Source organism: Tiliqua scincoides, chromosome 4 (assembly GCF_035046505.1).
Source record: "Tiliqua scincoides isolate rTilSci1 chromosome 4, rTilSci1.hap2, whole genome shotgun sequence".
In the NCBI taxonomy this organism is placed as follows: Eukaryota; Metazoa; Chordata; class Lepidosauria; order Squamata; family Scincidae; genus Tiliqua; species Tiliqua scincoides.
Window position 1 is genome coordinate 104,179,211 of NC_089824.1, and position 21,603 is coordinate 104,200,813.

The 21,603-nt window shown below is 46.0% G+C and overlaps 1 protein-coding gene across 1 annotated transcript in view; it reads left to right on the forward strand.

Annotated features, from left to right (window-relative positions):
- The first annotated feature begins 9,476 nt into the window (after positions 1–9,476).
- The window catches only part of SLC4A9 (solute carrier family 4 member 9), a 46,545-nt gene continuing 34,418 nt past the window's right edge, over positions 9,477–21,603 (forward strand). The window contains exons 1-7 of the mRNA XM_066624482.1: positions 9,477–9,781; positions 11,005–11,165; positions 12,804–12,953; positions 15,643–15,704; positions 18,650–18,807; positions 19,813–19,900; positions 20,539–20,693. Of these exons, the coding sequence (XP_066480579.1) occupies positions 9,477–9,781; positions 11,005–11,165; positions 12,804–12,953; positions 15,643–15,704; positions 18,650–18,807; positions 19,813–19,900; positions 20,539–20,693 (1,079 nt within the window). The remainder of the gene's footprint in view (positions 9,782–11,004; positions 11,166–12,803; positions 12,954–15,642; positions 15,705–18,649; positions 18,808–19,812; positions 19,901–20,538; positions 20,694–21,603) is intronic.

Here is a 21,603-nt window from a genome sequence, read left to right on the forward strand (position 1 = left end):
ACCTCACGATCTGGCCTCAGCAATATTAGCCTGGCCCAAGTGGCCTCAGTAGGGTTGTGGGGAAAGGGAGTTGCATCACCCAGGTCCTTCTCCCCACAGCCAAGGACTCTCACAGGCCCCAACCAATTTGGTTCATAAGCTACCCAGCATCTGCTCCAGCTAGCCACTTAGCCAGTTCTGCCTTCAACCCTGGCCAGGCTGGGCTTTATGCTGGAGACGCCCCCCCTTAGGCTCCGCCCCTTCCTCCCTGTGAGAGTTATAATGCTGGCCATCTGAGCCTTTTCTCACCTGTGCCTCTCCTTCTTACTCTGCCTGCCAGCTAGGCTGCAGTGACTGCTGCTTACCCCTGGTGTGGACTGGGCTTGCAGGCTGTGTTGTCCCCACAGACTGGCAGGCAAGGAGGTAAAGGTGAGCCCTGGAGCTTTATGCCATCAACTGGAGACCTGCCTAGCCAGTCAGGGACTGGTTTAGTCCCCCATGGCCCCAACACCAGGCTTGGGAATAGGCCAGGTGTACCACTGGGTGCCTAGTCATGGCTTGCTGTAGCTTGCTCCCAGGAGTCTGCAGGCCTGTCCTTTCTGGCCTTGCTACTGCCCTCCAGGTGGATGTGAGGGTCCATTTTCCCTATAAGTCATAGGGGATAAGGCAGGCTCCTTCCTTCTACCTTTGCTGCCCAACATAGGAGCTGGCTCCTGGGCGGCTCTACTCCCTGGTAAGTCAGGGAGTACCTTTTGTGTTCAGATTTGTAGAATTAGTGGCTGTTTTTATGTCATGAAATTATTTTCAATAGTTATTTGAATTTTTCTGTAAACCACTTTGATAACTTTTTACTTAAAAGTTGTATATAAATACTGTTATTGTTATTATGAAATGTAATTGTACCTAACAGTTTGTATTGCTTCCTATTGAACTCTGCTAAGGGATTAGTGAATAATTTCTTCTTGACTAGCAATATCAGTTTTTCTTCCTGCAGGATGGGGAAGATATTTACTGTTTTTCTTATTTCTCGCCCGCCTTTTAAAGGTGGAAACAGTTTGTCATTTAAAAAGGGGAAAGAAAAAATAATGGAAGGAAAACCAATAATTCAATTAAACACACACACAGACACAGACTAGAAATGGACTTGAGGTGTCACAGAAAGGCTATTCAAGAGGAAATTGCTCACAAATTGCCCAGACAGGATCAATAGGAAGTAACTATTGAACAGGCTGAACCTGTGTAAGCAATAAACTTTTGTTTGAAGTTGCCAAAGACCTTTGTTGAATGGAATGTATTTGTGAGTAGACATTTCAGAAGTATCTTGGCCATGAGGAAGGGCAGTGCTGGTTGCTGGAGGCTATGGGGCAAAGAACTGCACTGGACCCCTAATGGACTGTACCCCTGCCACTGGTACTGAGGGTTTAGGGGTTGGATCAGTCAGCTGGGGCATAGCCCTCAGCCAGTGTCCACCCTGGCTGACTCCTGATGCCACCCCTGGAGAACAGTATTGCTAGTTTATATTGTGCTATATTGAATGCTGTGTGGAATCTCTGTTTGGGTTATGCTTGCAGCTAATTGTATAAAAGCAGCATCATATCAGCAGTGCTAAAAGGCTCTAATGTTGAAGCACCCTATGTGCAGAGTCTGTGGGCTCTGAATATGCAGTGAACTGAGCATTTTGTGGCCACAGCGCAGGCCTCTGCCACTAGTGACTGTCAAGCCAAATGCAACCCACACCAGCCACATACATTAGAGCGCATCAAGGGCTGGACAAAGCCTTTGGCTTTTGGCCCTGCCTGTGTTCATCTTGTTGGGACATCCGTTGTGCAGACCTGATGCAGAAGTACCAACCTTGATTATATGCTTGGGAATGCAAGACGTAGAGCAATATGAAGTTTTCTGCTTTGGTTTCTGTGTTTTTACGTCTTATGCATATTTGTAAATTACTGTACTCTAAATGCTCCAGCAAGTCCCGTGAACTGTGCATGCTGAACCTGAACAAAGGAAAGAAGAGAGAGGAGGCAGGTGCAGCTAGGAAGGGCAAAAAAAGACCTTTGTACTATTCTTGTGGAACATTAGAAAGGCATGCCTGGGCAAACCCAGCAAGAAGCCAGCCTGGGAAGGAGACATACAATAAAGCAGGTAGAATTAGAGCTTCCTAGCAACACCTTATGCAAAAACCTGATACTTAATAGCTAGTCTTGTATGGTCACTGGAGATTTGTATCCATTTAACATAGACATGGGTCTTTTGTCCACTACTCTTGCAAGAGAGGTCAGCAATTATACAAGTCCTGAAAAGGACAAGAAAGAGGCAACCAGGGTGGGCAAGGCAATGCAAGGTGAAGCTGTCTTAAGCCCACCCCTCACCCCCTTACACTGAGCTCCACCTTGTTCTGCCCTACCATCCTTTTTGAAATAAACAGGAGCATAGCATGCCAGGAGGCAATGTGGCTAGAGGGAAAGGCTGACTCCTGCGTATTGATTATAAATAACCTTGGTCCCTTTGATTGCAGGTTTCTAGTAGCATGATAAGAATACCAGGAGGCTATGATCCTGACTGAGCCAGTTTGAAGGGGATGTGACCCATAACACACTCATACTAAAGCCTTCCCTCTATAAATTTAATAATGTAAGCAAAATCCGTACATTTGACAGGAAAATGTTGCGTATAGATTTGGAAAATATTTCCTGGTTTTTTCATTTAAAAAAGGAAAATTTCTTCCAGTGAAATGGAAAGGTGATTTGTGAGCTATATCGCAGTGACAGAATCTATAGGAACATGAATTATTTTTCCAATTGTGCAACACTAAAGATAAAAGTTTGAAATATTATATGGTTGGACTACCTGTGTATTGCCACGATGGATCACATTCTTAAAAACAGCGATGGCTACCCAGTTACCTGAACTTGTTCCAAACCCAAATAATGTTTCTCTAGTCATGGTCGCTAGTCCAAAGAGCAAGAAGGCAAGGCTCTGTGGCCCAACAAACCATCCAGCGCTAGCCATGAAATCAAAACAAAGCCTATCATACACTTCAGTGAGATGCCTGTGCAGCCCTTGTTCTACCTTGCCACTGATGGGTGCTGATGAAAAGGCTACCTGAACAGCACCAAGCACCCCAAACAAAATGACACATTCCAAAGGAGATACCATCTTAGACAACTGCCTGATAGACAATTGCAGCAAAAACTTCAGAGGGGCTTGTGGACTAACATATACTGTGACATCTACTCTTGTCCTTAAAAGCTGTGACATAAATTCTAGTCCATATTCAGTACATCTGTTAGTCTTAACAATGCCACAACTAATGTTTTTCTATGGAAATAAAACCTGCAGACCTTTGAATCTAGGATCTTTTCTATTTTAAATGGTAAACTCTGATATTGCAAGGCTCTGATATTGCTTTATATGTTCACTGAGTTAAGTACATGCAGGGGCCTAGTGATTATTGTGTTGTAGGTACTATTATCTATCACTCCCAACTTTGAGATGTTTCCCTGCAGAGATATTTCAAGCCATAGAAAGATCTGTCGGCAGAAGCACAGCACAATAGATTCAACAAGATGGCATCAACCTAGGTAAAAGAGAAGTAAATGCGGTTCCTTTACCTGAAACATGTTATGTTTGGTCAAGAGATTGATTCTCTCAAAATTCACCAGAGAAAATTGGGTAAATTCCTTTGTGAATCCAAAGGTTGGTTTCCATTATGTTAATACCTGTATATTAATATCCACAGTATATGAGAGAGAGCCACACTGACTGACTTCTTGCTAACAAGAATTACAGCGCAAGCCTTTGCATGTCATCATATTCAGTGGGGCTTACTTCCAGGAAAGTGCGTATAGGACTGCAGTCTTAAACATAGATATTAACAAGGATATGACAGGACCTAGATTCCAGCAATGCGAATTTGTACTACAGTCAAATGTGAATTGTAGTCAGTGTGAAATGAACTACATGAAGTTGGCCAGCCCTTTTCAACCACTGTGCTGTGGCACACTGGTGTGCTGCAAATGGTCTGCAGGTGTGCCACGGAAGTTTGGAAGAGGGTCATTTATTAGTAGGACCATTGAGGGATATGAGCCCCCCCCCCCCACAGCATGGTGTGCCTTGTCAATTTTTCAAAAACTGATGGTGTGCCTTCACAATTTTAGTACTTTGTCAGTGTGCCGTGAGCTGAAAAAGGTTGGAAATTACCGTGTTAGGCAGCTAAACATGAAAACAATGAGCTAGTAGGACTCCACACTCTCTCAAGGGAGGCATGCCTAATATCGTCAGACAAGTGATGCAAAGAGAGGTGAGGCAAAACTACTGATTCACATGCCAAGCTTGTCTGAGGAGAAATGTATTTTGGTAAACAGTGAAGAACAAGATGCAGGATATCCCAAACAAAACATTTACACAACTCTGTCTCCCCCCTCCCCCCCATGTTGCACACAACACTTGTTATATTCAGATAGGATATTGCACTGTAGTCATTGAACAGGAACTAGTGGAAGTTAAACATAATATGGTTGGGACATGTTTTGCCTGTGAGAAATGGCCCTAAATGTATTTGTCTGGGCAAAGTGTTTTGTACCATTGAAAATGAGGTTTTGTATTAGGAGGAAGATCTTAGGGTGCGTGATGTGCCAAAATGACCTCATCCTGCCACCTTGTGGTTGCTGTGAAATTCAACTCGCATTTGAAGCTTCCTGCCTTACCAAACATTTGTCTCCAATTAAAGGAATGCAGATAAGACAGTTTATGCGAATGATAGCTTAGCTCAAGCCCACTGAAAAATTAGGACAGGGATTCTTCAGATTTGTCAGAGCCTTTGTAAGGAAGGAAAGAGGCCTGACTTCCTTGGAGGTAACAAAGATGGCTGTGTAATCAATTGTTATCTTTGGTCACTTTAGATCAGAGAAAAGACAGCCCTGTCACCTGGCCCTGGTGCAACATGGCACTTCCACAAGGGAAAGTAAAAAAACAACACACAAAGCCTGTCAAAATAAGGCATGGTCCCAGTGACTTTCAGTATTGTTTATCAAAGAACACAGCAAACCTTGAGCACACAGTACATACAGTAGCCCAGTGTTTCTCAAACGGTGGGTCGTGAGCCAATTTCAGGTGGTCCCCAATCATTTCAATGTGTATTTTATTTTGAATGTGTTAGACTTAATGCTTCCATGGTCTGTGACTGCATTTGAGGAGGTGTTACAGAGCTATACTTGTATATGTACAAGCTAGTAGTAAAAGCTACTATGTATATGCTTTTAACAATGATAGTCAATGGGGCTTACTCCCAGGTAAGTGTGAATCAGATTGCAACCTTGGGATGTTTGGGGAATCTTTTTTTTTTTTAAACTGATTAGCAACTGCTTGGGAGGGTTAGGAAGTAAAGCCTACAGACCTTAACATTTGTAGGGGCCTTGAATCTGAATGTGCAAGGGCCTAGTGGTTGTTGTTGTAGGCACACCCCCAACTTTGTTCTTTTATATTTTAAATACATTTTTGAACTTATTATAAACTTTTAAATACTTACTTGATTTGATTTTGTCATATGGGGGATTTTCCAGCTTGATGAGGTCACTTCCTGCCATGGCATCACTTCCAGGTTAATGACATCACTTCTGGTGGATCCCGACAGCTAATCATTCTAAAAAGTGGGTCCTGGTGCTAAAACGTTTGAGTTGCCAATGTTGCAGTAGCCAATGTTGCACTCTCAAAGCAGGTGGAAAGTAGTGGGTAGGCTGCTGTAGGTTCAGCTCCCAACATGGAAGCTGGCCCACTGCTCACTCTGCTTCTGTCGTTTCAAGAATATAAACTCTGGTTCTCTGTTATGAGGGACTCACCTTTCAAAGTGGGAGGGAGAGAGAGAGAACACACGGGAAGAAGGGAGGCCAAGCCACTCACTCTCTCTTCGCCAGCTGCCTTCACTGCTCCCTGAATTCCCTGGATTGAAAAGGGAAAGGGGAACAGAGAAGAAGAGAACATTTGGAGGAGGAGGGAGACTGCTGAGCTAGAACACTGGAGAGTGGGAGGAGCAGCGGCTAAAGCATTATTAGGTAAGGGGGGCAGCATTTGGCATGTCACCCCAGCTCTTTGGCCAGCCCCTGGGGGGGGGGGGCTATTCCACAGGGTCACTGGAATGATAAAGAAAAAGAAACTTGGGTTTGTTGCTCTGGGACCTTCAAAAAGGCTAAAGCTTTGGCACACACTGGGAGAAGCACAGTCACTGAAGGAAGGCATTAAAACAAGGCATTGGGAAACAGCCACTGCTAGTACTGTTTGTATGGATGCAGAAGTTCCTAGGAGAGGAACAGCAGAATTGGCAGATCTGGCACTGGCCATGAGCCCATGTAGTGAATACACATACTTAAGCTTTGCTTCAGATGGTCATGAAGACTAAGGGACAAAAGGGAGCTAGAGGGAGGGTGGCATGGTAAGTACTGCATGCTCCACAATATGCTGTGCAAGTGGTCGCTCCTCCTTGGCATTGGAGCCATTTAGGGAAGCAATGGTATGTTGCATGTATGTAGGGGTGCATTGCAGACTGTGCCTCCCCAGCTCTGTTTCTGCTAAGGGGCCAAGTCACAAGCTTCACAGATAAGGTTTAATGAGTGATTTAATGAGTGATTTGAAGGATACATGATATCACTTCAGCATTGGGGGGCGCGCGCTAAACAATAAGCCTTTTATGGGGGGACCCCTCTTAAATAAGCAGCCTCTGTGAACCATAGTAATGAGGAGCATTGAATTCAATCATACCTGCTGGCAGTGGTGATCCTTTATGCTGCTGCAAACTCTCACTTTTCCTGTCAAGTTCTACCCTTTTATCAGTGCTTCCCTTCATAAGATGTCATTATACATGACTGGCTCTGTTGTCATTTGACAATAATGTTGCTACAACACACCTACAAAAGGAGACATAACAAGTCATCCTGGGCTCGTGCGACGCATTTCAACAAAGGAACAGTGCAAATTAGGTGTGTATAGTTCAAATAGTCTTGCATGCGCCCAAAACAATAGGTGTTTTTACTGTAACCAGTGTACAGAAATGGAGAGGAGTACTGGGAGGGGGGGGGGTGAATGAAGGTGGAAAGTCTCCACCGAGTGCAACAAAGAGATTCACATTTCACATGGAGGAAGAATAGTGGGATGGGCACAGTCTTGTTGACTGGGGTGTATATGGTGCCACACCTCTGTTAAGCATGTGAAAACAAACCAAAATTAATAACTTACCAAGAAAATTTCTGTTTTTGCCATGCAGAGTAGCAGTAAACATAGTCTAGAATTTAAAGATATACAACAGAGGACACAATCCTATACACACACACAAGAAGACTGAAAGTTGAATAATCCTAACTACTCATTACTCTGGAGGCTTTTGGCCTGCAGCTGCCCTCCCTCACCCTCAATTTTTTCCAGGGATGATGCCTCCCCTGACTTGTCCCAGGTGACCCTCTTTCACTCAACCTGTAAGTATCCTTGCTATACTCCAGGGGTCTCCAAACCCCGGCCTGGGGGACAGATGTGGCCTGCAGCAAGCCTCTATCTGGCCCGCAGCCAGCCTCTGGTCCCCTCAGAGTCTCTGGCCCAGTTGACCAGACATGACCAGTGCTTGTGGGGTGGGGGAAGGGGGGTCTATTTAAGTGTGTGCTTTTTTTCTGTGGTGGTGCTTGGAGAAATCCTGGAAATTTGAGCCCATTCATTCATTCATTCATTCATTCATTCATTCATTCATTCATTCATTCATTCATCCAAGTTCCATCTCTAATGTATTTATTTACATTTAATATTTAAAATTATTTTTTCTGGGCCTCGACACTGTGCCAGTTATTTGATGCGGCCCTTTAGCCAAAACCTTTGGAGACCCCTTTTATACTCCACTACATGGTATATAGCAAGGGCTGCCCATCATGGAAATGCATTCATGGGGAGAGTTCTGCCTGTTGTCTTTCCGCCTGTTAGGCAGCTGTTAAATGCAACCATACCAAAAATCATAACAGTGCTGAGCAGGACTTGGTTAGGAGGACCATCTGAAAGTCAAGGAGAGGAGAAGAGTGGAGAGACATGAGGGGGAGACAGGCCCTCCTTTTCATGCACAGCAATGGAAGATGACTGGAGGTAGATCATCGGATCACTGAGTGAGTGGCCATGTGATAATGTCTGCACAGAGAGTCGCAAGACCAACCCTGTGACCCTATGTAATGCATATAGCTCCCCCTCCCTAGGCTGGATGAAGATGTCCTGACACCTGAGGCAGCATACCAGATGCTGCCCCCCCCTTACCAGAATATGTGCCAACCTCTTCTCCCACTCCCCAGTGTTCTAGCTCAGCACTCTCCTCCCCGCCCCAATAGGAACTGGGACTATAGAATAGGGAAAGGGTTTGCCTCCCCCCCACACCATTTTTCTGCTGCAAATCACATACAAACATCCAAAGATGCCTTTTGCCCAAAAAGGGTAGCTGCCATTTGCACCGGTATATGTTTTTTTCCTCCTAGTAGCAGCCTGAGATGTGATTTTCTATTGGAGAGCAGCACAGGGCAAGGGTTAAAACCCTTTCTGCCTAGTCACGATCCCAATCCAAGAGGGGACTGCAGTTATTTTTTAGGGAGATTTAAAAGATGAAAATGCGATGATTCATTTCTTGCCACATCCACTTTGACCCTCGGCTGTTTCTGTTACACTGAGAGAGACAAGGAGGGTCAGACTGCTGGCCCACTCCAGAGATGCCCAAGATCTGTGCAGAGGATGTCAGGGAGAATGCCCTTGCTACTGCCCACGTCTTCATATTGGGGGAAACTCTGGAACTGGGTAAAATGAGAGCCAGGATGGTGTGGGAGTTAGACCTGGAAGATCCAGGTTAATAATCCCTGCCCATCCATGAAGTTTCCTGGGTGACCTTGGGCCAGTTACCAGCTCTCAGTCTTACCTACCTTACAGTGTTGTTGTGAGGACAAAAGGGGAGGAATTATGTACACTAGCCTGAGCGCCTTGGAGTAAGGGCAATACAAATATTTGAAAAATAAATAATAAATACTCATTCCATACCCCCCCCCCAGCTCTTCAAATTCTTCCACTACATCTAAGGTTCAGATGTGTCAGGTTTCTCCTCCTCTCCTCCTCCCCTGCTTCCTTGTCTCGGTTTTCAGAGCTTCTTAGGTTGACCTGCCCTGGTCAATGCTTCAAAGAGTAAATGCTTGTAAACAAACTCCACAGTGGGTCCCATCCATGCAGACAGAGCAGTCCCTGTGAAGAGGTGGACAGAATGTGGCTGCACCAGGGAGTTCTGGCTGGTGCCTGTAGGGTGGAGCATCACACCCTGATGATAGTGTTTTGGGCTGTGCTCCCATCGACATGCCTGTTTCTGGCGTGAACAGGCTCTGGACTCTTATAAGGCAGAATGACTTGGATCTGCTCAGTTTCTGCTTGGCTGGAGCCAAAAGCTTTGCCAAGGAGAGGAGAGGGGACCCGCTGACAGCCAGGAGTGCTTTCCTAGACTCAGCATGTCTAAAGCAGGTGTAAGTGAGGATGGTCCCACCAAAAGGACAGGAGCCCTGCCTCCTCAAGCTGAGATGAGAAGTGGCAGCCATGGTGCAGATCAACAGCCCTCCAACAGAAATTCTGTTGTCCTCTGCCAGTCCGTTGGGAAAAGTATCTTCACCTCCAGCATCTCTTCTGCAGCAGAGCGAGTGAGCCTTATGTTGAAACAGGAGGAGGAAAAAGAAGAAGCCAACTGTCCTGTGCTATTTATACAGCTCTCAGAGCTCTTCAGCACTCCTGAAGGATTGGAGTGGAGGCAAACTGCCAGGTAAGTGCCCACTCAGGAATGAGGCAGTAGCTGAGCAAGTGCTTTGCACGCAGAAGTCCCACGTCCAGTCTGCAGCTTCTCCAGTCAAACGGATCTCCAGCAGGCAGGCTGGGAAAAAAATTTAGCTGTCTAAATAGCCAAATACTGCGTTAGATGGTCTGCTTTTGGATAAAGCACGTTCGTATGTGCAAGATAAAGCTTTGCAGAGCAGAGCAGAGCTGACCTGGCTGAGAGCATTTTATGATCATCAACTGAACTGCTACTAGCAGTGATGTTTCTTGGGGTTTGGAATGAGGAACTCTGTCCTTCTTTTATCCCATACTTGTACCTTCAGGCAGTGGCTCAATAGCACATGATAGTGGCCTGGATTCATGCCACCGGAGAACGCCCTGCACTGTTGGCACATGAGTTCTAGCAGTGCAGGGTGACCAGAGGATTTGGCTCTTAGGGTGTTTCCACACTAGAGCTCTTTAGTGTTGCTGAGGCATTGCTTTGTTGCAGGCACACAAGGCAGACGCAGTAGACTGACTCTCTCCCCTTTATCTTTCTTGTTGTCTGCTGCATTCTGGCATGCACCTCTCAAAAAAAAGACACAACAGTATTCTAACAACTGCCTATTGTGTACTGTACCACAGTTCTCATTATTAATGAGAATAAACGTAATGTTTTAACCATGGGAAAAGTATGGGTGGACGATGGAAGAATGACCCTGTATGAGTCACCTATAATGTATTACTATCCCCATATTGCAAAGGGGATGAGAAGAAGTTGCTTGGCTAAGGCCATATCATGCATTGATGGCAGAGATGAGATTTGAACTGCTAAAATCTTCAGTCCTAGTTCAGTCTTTGAGCTGCTACCTTATTCCAGCTCTCGGATGTCATGTTGCTGTAATCATGGTGCTATGCATGTGTATCCTCCATGCTGGAATATTTCAGTGCTGGCTAGTGGAAGGGACTTGTTTAGTAACCTATACTTCTTCAGCATGAAGAATGAGAATGAAATATAAGATTACTGTATTAATGTTTACCCTGCAGAGTTCCCTTAAGCCACATTGTAAGTTTTTCTTAGTAAACCCAAAAGTTTAAATTGGTTCCCTTGAAAATTAAATAGAAATTCTGATGAGGTCAACAGATCATGGTTTATCAATGAACCATAACAAAGAATTTCTCCTATTGATACAGAAGGTCAGAGCCATGGATTTAGCTCTTTTTTCATTGCAGGTGGATTAAGTTTGAAGAGAAAGTGGAAGATGGAGGTGAACGCTGGAGCAAACCTCACGTGACAACTCTTTCCCTCCACAGCCTGTTTGAGCTGAGGACATGTATAAGGAAAGGAACTGTCTTGCTAGACTTGGAAGCTCACAGTTTTAAGCAAATAGTTGGTATGTGGGAACTATGAGTTGGTCAACCCACCTTCTGGGGGCGTATCCTGACTTGGCCATATGTTGTGTTACTAACTAGCAACTTCTGAAAACACTGAGATTTAAAAGCAAGGCTTGCATGCTAACTGTGGGTTTGGGCACTGCATCGTCTGCATTGGACAGCTTTATGGAGAAAAGGTCCATCACAGGTTGCAAGGCATGTTGGCTGTATGCAACCTCTGGGTTTTAGGTAGCCTATCTCTGAATGCCAGATACAAGGGAGAGGAAGCAAGATACAGATATTTTGCTGTGTGCTTCCAAAAACATCTAGTGGGCCACTGTGAGATATAGGAAGCTGGACTAGATGCGCTTTTGGCCTGATCCAGCAGGGCTCTCCTTATGTTCTGTATTGTGGCAGTGCCTCTGTTTGCATGACGCTCTCCTTCAGCTGAGACTCTCTTTGAGGTTTTATAAAAGCCCAGCCCAGGCAGGTGGAGCAAACCCAGTATTTTCTTATGACTCCTACATCTGCAAGACCTTGATTTATTTCAAAGGTAGTAGTCACAAGAAATCATGTCGTGACTGAGTTCTTCTGATGAAATGAAAGGAGATGCACACCTGAATCTCTTTGGGTTTGGATGAATGGACTGGGGGCCATGCTGACACATTTATTTCCCTTTCTCACCCTGTTCAGTATGGCTTAGGAGGGACCAGCTCCTCAGGTGGAAGAGCCTTTCCAATGCTAAATGAGAGATTGCTACAACTCTCATTGATCACTGAAAGTGGTGCCAGTCAGCTGGGAGCAAACCTGAGAGCAGTGTAGCTTTTTGCCAAGCTAATGCCACTCAGAGGAGGCTTCCCTCCACACACTCTCCTTGTTGCCACCACTGCTTCTGATACCCCTCCCTGAAATAAAATCAGAAGTCCCAGAGGCTTCCTCTTTTAGTGTTGGAGGGTGGTGTGTGTGGAGTTGGGAGCAGGGGCAACTTCAGGAGGCCAGGTCAGTCAGTGGTCAAGGATCCATGCCCATCAAAAGGCTGCCAAATTGGTCCTGACCCCAGAGCACCTCAGTAATGGCATCAACAACCATGGTGTATGTTGGCCAAGCCAAGCCTCCCCTTGCAGGAGGAAAAAGGCAGGTAAATATATGTGAAGGAACACGCCATATGCAAATACACAGCAATGTGTCATGTACAAGCATAAAACGCACAACATCACATGTAAACACCTACAGCAACATTCAAGAACACACCACAGATGAACACAGCAACATGTCATGGACACACAAATTCAACAGCACAGCACACACAAACTCCCAGATGCAACAACTCCCCTTTCCTCACCTACAATATGCATACTGCTGCAGCCTGGTCAGTCAGAGTGATGGGCATTTTGATTTTGGGAAGCAGATTGTATCAAGAAAGCTTCAATCTGCCAAACAGATAAGGTTAAATTATTCCACCAAAAGGAGCATGGTTTATACCAAAATCCCTTTCTTCAGATTCCCTTTTATTTCATAAGCAGCCATTGCTTGTTAACATAAAGGTGATTGATTTTAAATGTTTTTCAGTAGATTCTAAAAGTTAGAAATGATTATGGCAAATTCTTAAAAGCTTGTGATTTTGAGTGGGCTCAACTTGTGTTTATTTTGTGTTCAAGAAAAGGTGATTGAGATCCAAATAGAGAACCATGCTCTCAGGCCAGAGCTCTTGAAGAAACTCATGTATGTCTTGCTCCTGAGACCTCAGCATCATACAACCAAATCTCACCTGAAGATGCTGGTTGAGATGAGTATGATTTCCTGCTGTGGTATGTATCATCATGGCTCTGATTCCCTTCCCTTGCTACTTCAACCTACAGTGGATCAGTTCAATAGCACTATGGGCACAATCCCCACCTGGACTTGGGCTGTCGCAAATCCCTTGCGCTGGCCCAGGAGGGTCACAAAGGAGGCTGCGCCTCCTCAGGAGTTGGCTAGGCTGGCGCACAGAGGTGCACCAGCCTGCAGAGGCTGAAATAAGCCTCTGCACCAACTGAGGCACTGGGCTTGTGTTGGCCCAGCTGGGCTGACACAAGGCTCTGAGGTAGGCGGGGAGGGGGTGGGAGGGAGGCATTCTTGGGCGGGGGGAGGGCGGGTGGTGGGTGGCCCTGGGGGCGGGCAGGGAGTGGGAGGTAGGGTTGGGATCCAGCAGTTATGCCAGATTCCAACCCCTGTTCCCGGGGAGATCAGAGCTTCAAGTGATGGCATAAGTCCAAGGAGACCGATAGGGGAAAGGGCGCCTTTCCCAGAGGTAAGGGAAAAAGTTTCCCCTTGCCTCTGGCTGAGCCGCTTTTGACCCCATCCTGTGCTGGATACATCACAAGCCTCCTGGCTTGTGTGTTCCAGTGCAGGATAGGATCGCGCCCCATGTTTTAGTGGAGCACAGTTTGAGCGATATTGCAACCTTCTTCAGGCCTGAAGCTAAGAACCTATTTACTTTCTGGGGGGAGGTGCTCCCTGCATCAGATGTGGTTTAGCTCTGATATGCTGCAGACTCATAATTGGTAATAAAGCATTTGCTCTGCTGCCATTGACCATTGCTAAGTCAGGAGTCCAATGACTGGTTTAAGTCGATGACAAACCTATTAGACAAAAATAATTCACAGTCTAAATTAGAGTAGCATCTAAAATCAGTGGTTCCCAAACTGTGAGCCATGGCTCCCCGGGCAGCAGCAGAAACCAGCCAGGGGAGCCACAGAATCCTTGCAAAAAACCCACTGTCCTATACAATGTATAGCAGGGCTTTTCAGAATGGGGTGTCGTGACGCCCCAGCCTGTGGACCCTGGCCTCTGCCCCCTTAAGGGGTGGGGGCAGCCTGGAGGCAGGGAGGAGCGCAATCGCTCTGCTTTCCCTTTCAAAGCTGCAGGGAGCCCTGCAGACATTCGTGCAGGGCTCCCCACACCCCTGGGAGGCTGCAGGAGGCTTGGGTAAGTGTACCCAAGCCCTTGCAGCCCCCCCTGAGCGGTGCGATCTTGGGGATCAAGCCGCTGCCTTCCTCCGCCCCCACTGCCTCCCCCCTGCCCTCGAAGGTCTTGTTTTCAAACTCCCTGAGAGTTTGAAAACCGCTGGTGTATAGGATTGTAGCCCTAATGGCCATCTGTGGTCAATGGCTCAGTCAATCAAGGGAGCTGCCAGTCAAAAAAGTTTGGGAACCACTGCCTTAAGTAGATCAACCAAAAAGGAATGAAGTGTCAAACAATGGCACTGATGGCATATGACGTATGAGTCTTGGCGTATGAGTCTTCATCAGGCAGACAGTAAGCAAAGGGCAGGAGAGAACGCAGGGGAATGTTGTAGGAGCCCCAGCAGTCTGCAGCTTGTAAAATTCTACAACAGAAAGTTTTGTTGCAGACTTGAACCTGCCTCTGAATAATGTGAGACAGTTTCAGTGTATGCATGAGTTTATTTAAGGCAAAGGAAGCAAAAGAATGGTTGAAGCCCCCATTCCTAGAAATATAAAGGTTTAAACTTACACTGCAATTCTATACGCACTTACTTGGGAGTAAAGCTCACTGAACTTAATGGAAGTACTTCTGAGTAAACACATATCAAATGGCATTGCATGTCCAGTCCTCACAAACCTAAAATGCACAGGGTCCTTTAAATGCAGAGACAGACCTACAGCCCAATCCTACGCATATATGCTCAGAAGTAAGTCCCATTATAGTCAATGGGGCTTACTCCCAGGTAAGTGTGCATAGGATTTTAGCCCTAAGGCCCAATCCTAAACAGTGCGCACCAGCTTACCACTGACGCGACTGTCACAAATGTGCCATAAAGCTGCTGGTGGCAGCCCTGTTGTGCATAGGCTGCTGTGGCAGCCATTTTGGTGCCACGGCAATCCTGGCAGAACCAGCAGCTCAAGGTTAGGCTGCTAGTCAGTAATGCCAGCATATTAAGGAGTCTTCTTCCTCTTCTTTTTTTGGAAAGCCCATTTTTGGAACAGCAGGATATAAAGGCACATGAACAGAGCTAAAGTGGTGCTTTAGAAGTATTTGTGAGAAGGGTGTTGCGAGTCCTTCAATCACATCAAAGTGTGCAACAGACCAAGTATTGCAGTGCAAAATTAAGGTGTATTAGCTTAGTATGTCAAGTCATTTTGCAAAGTGTGGCAGCCTTTGATGAATGAGGAAGTAAGAGGTGCTGTAAGGCAGAGTAGGTTAGCGGAGTACACTGGTGTGCTAATGAGCTGCATTAAAAGCTGCAGTGGGTTCTGCATGGCAGAGCTGAGATGTGCTGACAGAACCATGATAAACCCATGCAAAGATCACTGGGCAAAGACGGTTCTTTCCATTTCCAACTGCTTTAGAAATCTCCGAAATCCTTACCTTAGCATGTCACTTCATTTTGAAAACAAACTTAACCCACTAATATGCTGTTGGAGTAGTATTTAGGAAGAGTGGTGCTAAGAAGTGTTTTAAAATTTCCTCTTGGTTTCTCTTCCATTATTGTGGCAGGCAAAGCTAACAGCCACTCTGATCCAGGAGGTGAGGTCTCCGAGATACCCCTTAAGGAACAAGTAAGTAATGTTTGCTAGATGTAAGCAGTAGAAGAAAGCTGCGAAGTACTGAAAAGATTATGTAGTCTGGGAGCCCCTTTAAGATAAGGATCAATTTATTTTGCTATATAAACCATTCTGTGATTTATTTATTTTTTAGTGTGCTGAAGAGCAATCTATAAATATTCAAAATGCATAATAGGCCTTTAAAGAAGGCCTTTAAGGCACTCCTCTTGCTCGAGAAGGACATCCCCACCAACAAAAATTGCTTTTAAAAAGCTGTCCCATCTCCCCATCCTCCTCATAATGTTGCAAAGTCATACCGGTTTCTGTCTCTGAATATTAGGTGGGATTTTGTGAAATGAAGGATGTCTTTTTCAATAAGGAATACAGAAGAGGCAGGCAGTGGCGTACAAAGCAGGTGGCGGTGGGCACAGGCCCTGGGTGCCAGGCTGCAGGGTGGAGGTGTCTGGAAAGCAAGTAACATACAGGCGCAGCACTGCTTAACTCGTTTCATTCAGAGGGCCAAAGTTAGCATTCAGGACACCTGCTGAGGACCGGAAGTGACATCATTAACCAGAAAGTGACATCATTAAGCAGCTGATGGCCAGAAATCAGCACTTTGTTCTCATTAGCTGCAAATGACATAAGAGAAAATACGCAAATCTTGATCATATTTCAAGATATGGGAGGGCCCAATTTTCATGTGGATTGCTGTTTCAGCAGTAACACCTCAGCACTGCTCAGCAGCTGAGAGCCTGAGGGCCGGATAAAAAGTTTCCCGGGGGCCCCGGGCCTTATATTTGACACCCCTGGCTTAACTGGATAAAAACTTAACTGCTCCACAGGAAGAGATGGAAGGAGGGACAGTTGCCCCCCCCCCCCACAGCACTCTGGGTGTTTACTGGGCTCTCCATGGGTGGCACAGTGCTAGTCATTTAAAGTGGTGAGTACTGCAAAGTTGGGCCTATGCACTGTCCCTTTTGGCTCAGAAATGGAGTTATTCTGGAATGAGGAGGGTGTCAGTTATGTGGATGACACAGTAATGCAAGGGGTGACATCTCTATGTCACTGCTTCACCCAGTCATGTGTTCCATTAGGCTCCAGGGTGCTTCTAGAGGCAGGTATTCTTGGGATAGAGGAAGGTAGGCCCAGAAACTCATCAAGATTTGCAACCCGCACTAGATAGTGCAGACGAAGAGTGAAATTATACACAAAGCTTCCGAATGCCCAGTGCCATGCTGTGTTGCGCTTGCTGAGGTTCTTCTGGACCGTTGCAGAGATCTGCTTATGCCATACTACGTTACTATAGAAATCCATGCTTTCAGGCATCATGATTAAATGTGTGTGGGAGAGAGGAATTTTGCTTATGCAGTTGCCTGCATTAAGCCGGGGATTGGACAAGCTGAACTCCAAGGATCCTTCCAATTTTAACATTCTGTTCTACCTTTGTAATCATAGCTACAAGGCAGCTTACACAAAGTGAAAGTATATAATCAGAAGAGCCATCATTTCTGGTCACGTTGTGGGCAATGTTATTGGAAACGGCTGGCTGAAATACAACAGTGTTTCTCTGAGACTCAGAGGGAGTTACAGACAATGTTTTTTATAGCATAAGAAAGGGACAGTGAGTGCTAACAGCACCCCTATTTCTATCTATCTATTTATTTAAGTTATATCCTTCCTTTCCACTATGGAACACAATCCCCAGGTGGCTTACAATAGTTAAAAACACAACATAAAACCAGAAATAAAACATTGATAAAAAGCAACCAAAACATAGTAATGAAAAAGATTGACGATGTTCCCTCAGCAGTCACATCAGTTACATTTTCCTGTCACACCAGTCTTCTGCCCCCCCCAGGAAGCATAGCAGGTGTGCAGCATGAAATGTGGTGAGGAAACTGTTTATTGCCCAGAGCCCCTGACACTACTACTAATTAGCCACCCAACCCCCCTTTCCAGTCAAGGACGGAGACAGATAGACAGACAGATCGAGTGAGCGAGCGAGCAACTCAACTCCCCCCCTTTCCAAGCCTAGGATTTTATACCATGTATTTGTGTCTATACACACACACGCATATATACTACATTGAGCCCTTGCAAGTGCAGGTCACCAGCAGAGCTATTCCCTGTAGTACAGCAATGCTATTTCTCAATCGTCCTTCCGTTCCCCAACCCTCCTGTCTCTTCCTATGGAGCAGTTTAGTTTTTATCCAGTTATCCTCCCTCTTGCCGCTTCTGTTCCTGCTCTCTCACAGTTTCTCCCACCTCCTTCCACCCTGTTTACAGGTGGGATGGGATGGCAGGGAGTATTAAAGGAGAACTCTGACACACACATGCACACCCCTGCGGTAACCCCGTTTTTCTCATGGCTGGCTTTTTAAAGGGGGTGACTCAACTTAGTCCTTTAGAGTCACAAAGGGTGACTCAGTGACTCGGAAAGTGCCCTCCTTGTGACTCATTTTCAAGTTGAGTTGCAGGGGGCAGTGACATGAGACTCGACTCGAGCCAAGCCACACTGGACTTTCCCATTCCTGCCCTCATGTAAGGCCACCTTTGCTGCTCCATGCAGTGGTGTAGCTACGGGGTTGTGTGTGGCATGATAAGCATTGCAGGCACTGCAATATGCCGTGTAAGCAGCCCTTCCCACTTGTCATTGGAGCCATTCCGGGCGGTGAGGGCAACACGCAGGCACTTCTACGTGTTGCCATCGCTGCCTGGAATGCTCCAGTGACAAGTGGGAGGGACCGCTTACAGGGAGCATTGCAGCACCTGTCGTACTTACTCCGCCACCCCCTGTAGCTACACCCCTGGTTCCATGGAATGGGATATTGCACTGTTGGTGCTACACTGGAGGTAGTGCAAACACCCCACTAACAAAGCTCAAAGGGCAGGGAAGGCTTTCTCTCATCACTTCAGACCCCAGCCCCTGCCTTGTCCCTGTATTCTTGCTTTCATTGCAGTTGAAGAATCGCTTTAAGAAGAAGATTCCTGCTGGGGCTGAAGTGGCCAACATCCTTGTAGGAGAAGCCAGCTTTCTAGAGAAGCCCTTCATTGCTTTTGTGCGCCTGAAAGAATCCATCTTTCTTGGGAGCTTGACAGAGGTTGCTTTCCCTAGCAGGTAACAAGCAGGCAGGGCACATTATTCTAGTGCATAGCACATTTCTTGCAAAGCTAGTAGCGTAGTATGGTGGGTGGGTCCCCAGTGCTGGGTGGCGCAATTATGTCTCCTATGTCACTGCATCACCCTCTGGGCCTGTGCTGTCACCCCTTCTTCATACATGTGTGGCCCTATCCCTGGAAACTGCTCCATTTAGAGCCATACAGAGTGGGCGGGGGGGATTTTATGGTGTTTGCTGCACACCTCTGGTAAGCGCTGTCACCCCACCCAACAGAGATGGTGGGAAATCACCACTCCACCATGGGGGGGGGAGCAATGTACCCTCCCTGGCCTTGGAATAGCTACACTACTGTGCAAAGCTTCTAGAGTTTAGCAGGTGTCTCTAGCCATAATTCTCAGTACTAAGTTCATTGGAAGTGAGCATAGTTGTCAATGCTCATTGCACAACTAGATAGCTACAGCCTCCCCCCCATGCTTAAACACTTAGCAGGTGTTGTGAATCATTTTACCTGCACTTACACACCCAGCATTACTATGGGATTGCCATCTGGCACAGCATATTCCAAGTAACTGAGACAGATATTGGAAGGACCATTTGAACTGGCTTACTAGCATCAATGAAACTAAAGTTCATGCCCTTCTTAAATGTCCTCTCAGTCTTTGCTAGGCTCAGGCTATGAGCAGCAGCCACTCTTGGCCAGATATCAGCTTGGCTGGGCTTCGGACATATATGTCCAGCAGGAAGACATGTGTTTCCCTGCCCCTGTCTGAGAATGAGTGTGCTCCATTTCAATGGTATCCATTCTGCTTCTGCCAGGGGATTTACAGCCCAGTCCTATAGCTGCAATAGGACGGCTCAAGCTGGGCAGGTTCCTATCTGTTTCACAACAGCTTTACGCTCATAATAGAACTGTGGAATTGGTGTGCTGCTTGTACCAGAAGAAGGAAAGAAGAATTCTTCCTCCTCTGTGGTGATGCTTATGACATCTGTGTGGCATCTTCTAGGTTCCTCTTTATCCTGTTGGGTCCCCGAGCCAAAATGAAGGTCTACCATGAAATTGGCAGAGCCGTGGCCACCCTTTTAACCGATGAGGTGAGTTTGGGTGTGTGGGATTGCTATTGCCAGATTAGATACGTGCACTGCCGTTTGGGATGCAGCAAAGTGCAATAGCAAGTCTGATTTAAAATAATAAAAATAACTAATAAGAGTAAAACTGTTTTGGTAGAAACATGATGCATAATGGTTGCTTAGTACTCAAATTACTATGTGGACAGATAAGGGGTTACATTAACTATTAGGCATTACTGAATAATCTTATACTCCATTCTTATACTTGCTTCTCCCATTAAATTCAGTGGCAATTACTTCATATATTGAATCGCACTGTCTTTTTCTAGCCCCGTATTTAACAACACTATAAGACTCAGTGGCTTGTTTGTGCTTTGGCCTCTGTAAGTCCTGGTTTTGTCCCATTGCTGCAGCAGTTGGCTGGTTGTTCATAGCATCCTAGGTTAAAAGGTGGCAACCTTATTTCTAGAGCACAGCCAGACTCCTACAGGATAGTTTTCTTGGCTTTTTAGGATGTGTAAGGCCCTGTGTCTCTGTTTGCCACATAAAGGCCACAAAGCCCATTGTTTTGTCTCTGGACGTGTTCCAGTGCATGGCATTGTTGTCCTTCGCCTATAGAAGAGTCGGGACTAACACTACAGCTTCATTCCTTTCTATTTCAGCTTTTTCAGAGGGTTGCCCGAAAAGCTCAAGACAGAGAAGATCTAATTGCAGGAATTGATGAGTTTCTGGATGAGCTGACTGTCCTTCCCCCGGGCAAATGGGACCCAACCATCCGAATTGCACCCCCAAAATGTTTGCCCTCACCACAGAAACGGTACATTGGAAGGGGGGGGGGTCTGAATGGGACAGGAAACTCCGACCAAAATTTGGTGAATCTGAGATCACATTACATAAACATTGGGAGAAGCAAGGGAGGCGAGCCTGGAGCATCAAAGCTCTATGTTTACTCCAAAATACCCTGCCTCATTTTTTGCTAGCCCTAAACAAGAGCTTGTTCAGACACAACCATTTCAGGAGGGCAAAAGAAGCCCATGTCCCTCATTTATGGTGAGGGCTCCAAAGACTTCATCCAAGATCAATGGATCAACTTCATCCATTCAGTGGCTGGGATTATCTGTTTTCCAGTTTGTTGCTGGGAAAATATGATTATTATGCCTGATAGTGTGGCCCTTGCTAGCAAATACAACTCTGACAAGCAACATCATTCATGATCTTTCAGTCAACAATTACCTAAGTTTGTTTTTGTTTGTATTTGATCATTTGCTGGAGTGCAAGAGAGTAATGCAGCAGTCTACTAGGCTACGCACCTCTGTTGGTTTTTGTAGCCATTTGGGCATACCTAAAATTCTATAAGACTGACTATGCACTAAGGCCCAAACCCTAACCAACTTTCCAGCACTGGCATAGCTGTGCCAATGGGGCATGTGCTGCATCCTGCACTTGGGTGGCAATCACAGAGGCCTCCTCAAGGCAAGGGAACGTTTGTTCCCTTACCTCAGAGCTGCATTGCCCTTACCTCAGTGCTGGAAAGTTGGTTAGGATTGTGCCCTAAGTGTTTTATAAAGGGAGCGGTGAGACAATAGGGATGAGGTGAGACAACAGTATCCATGTCTTCCTGAAACAATACTCCCATACCTACCACAACAGGTAATGTGGAATATATAAGATACTCTGCAATTTGCTCCTCCTCAGGCTATTGTGCTTTGGAGCAAAAGTGATCTTAA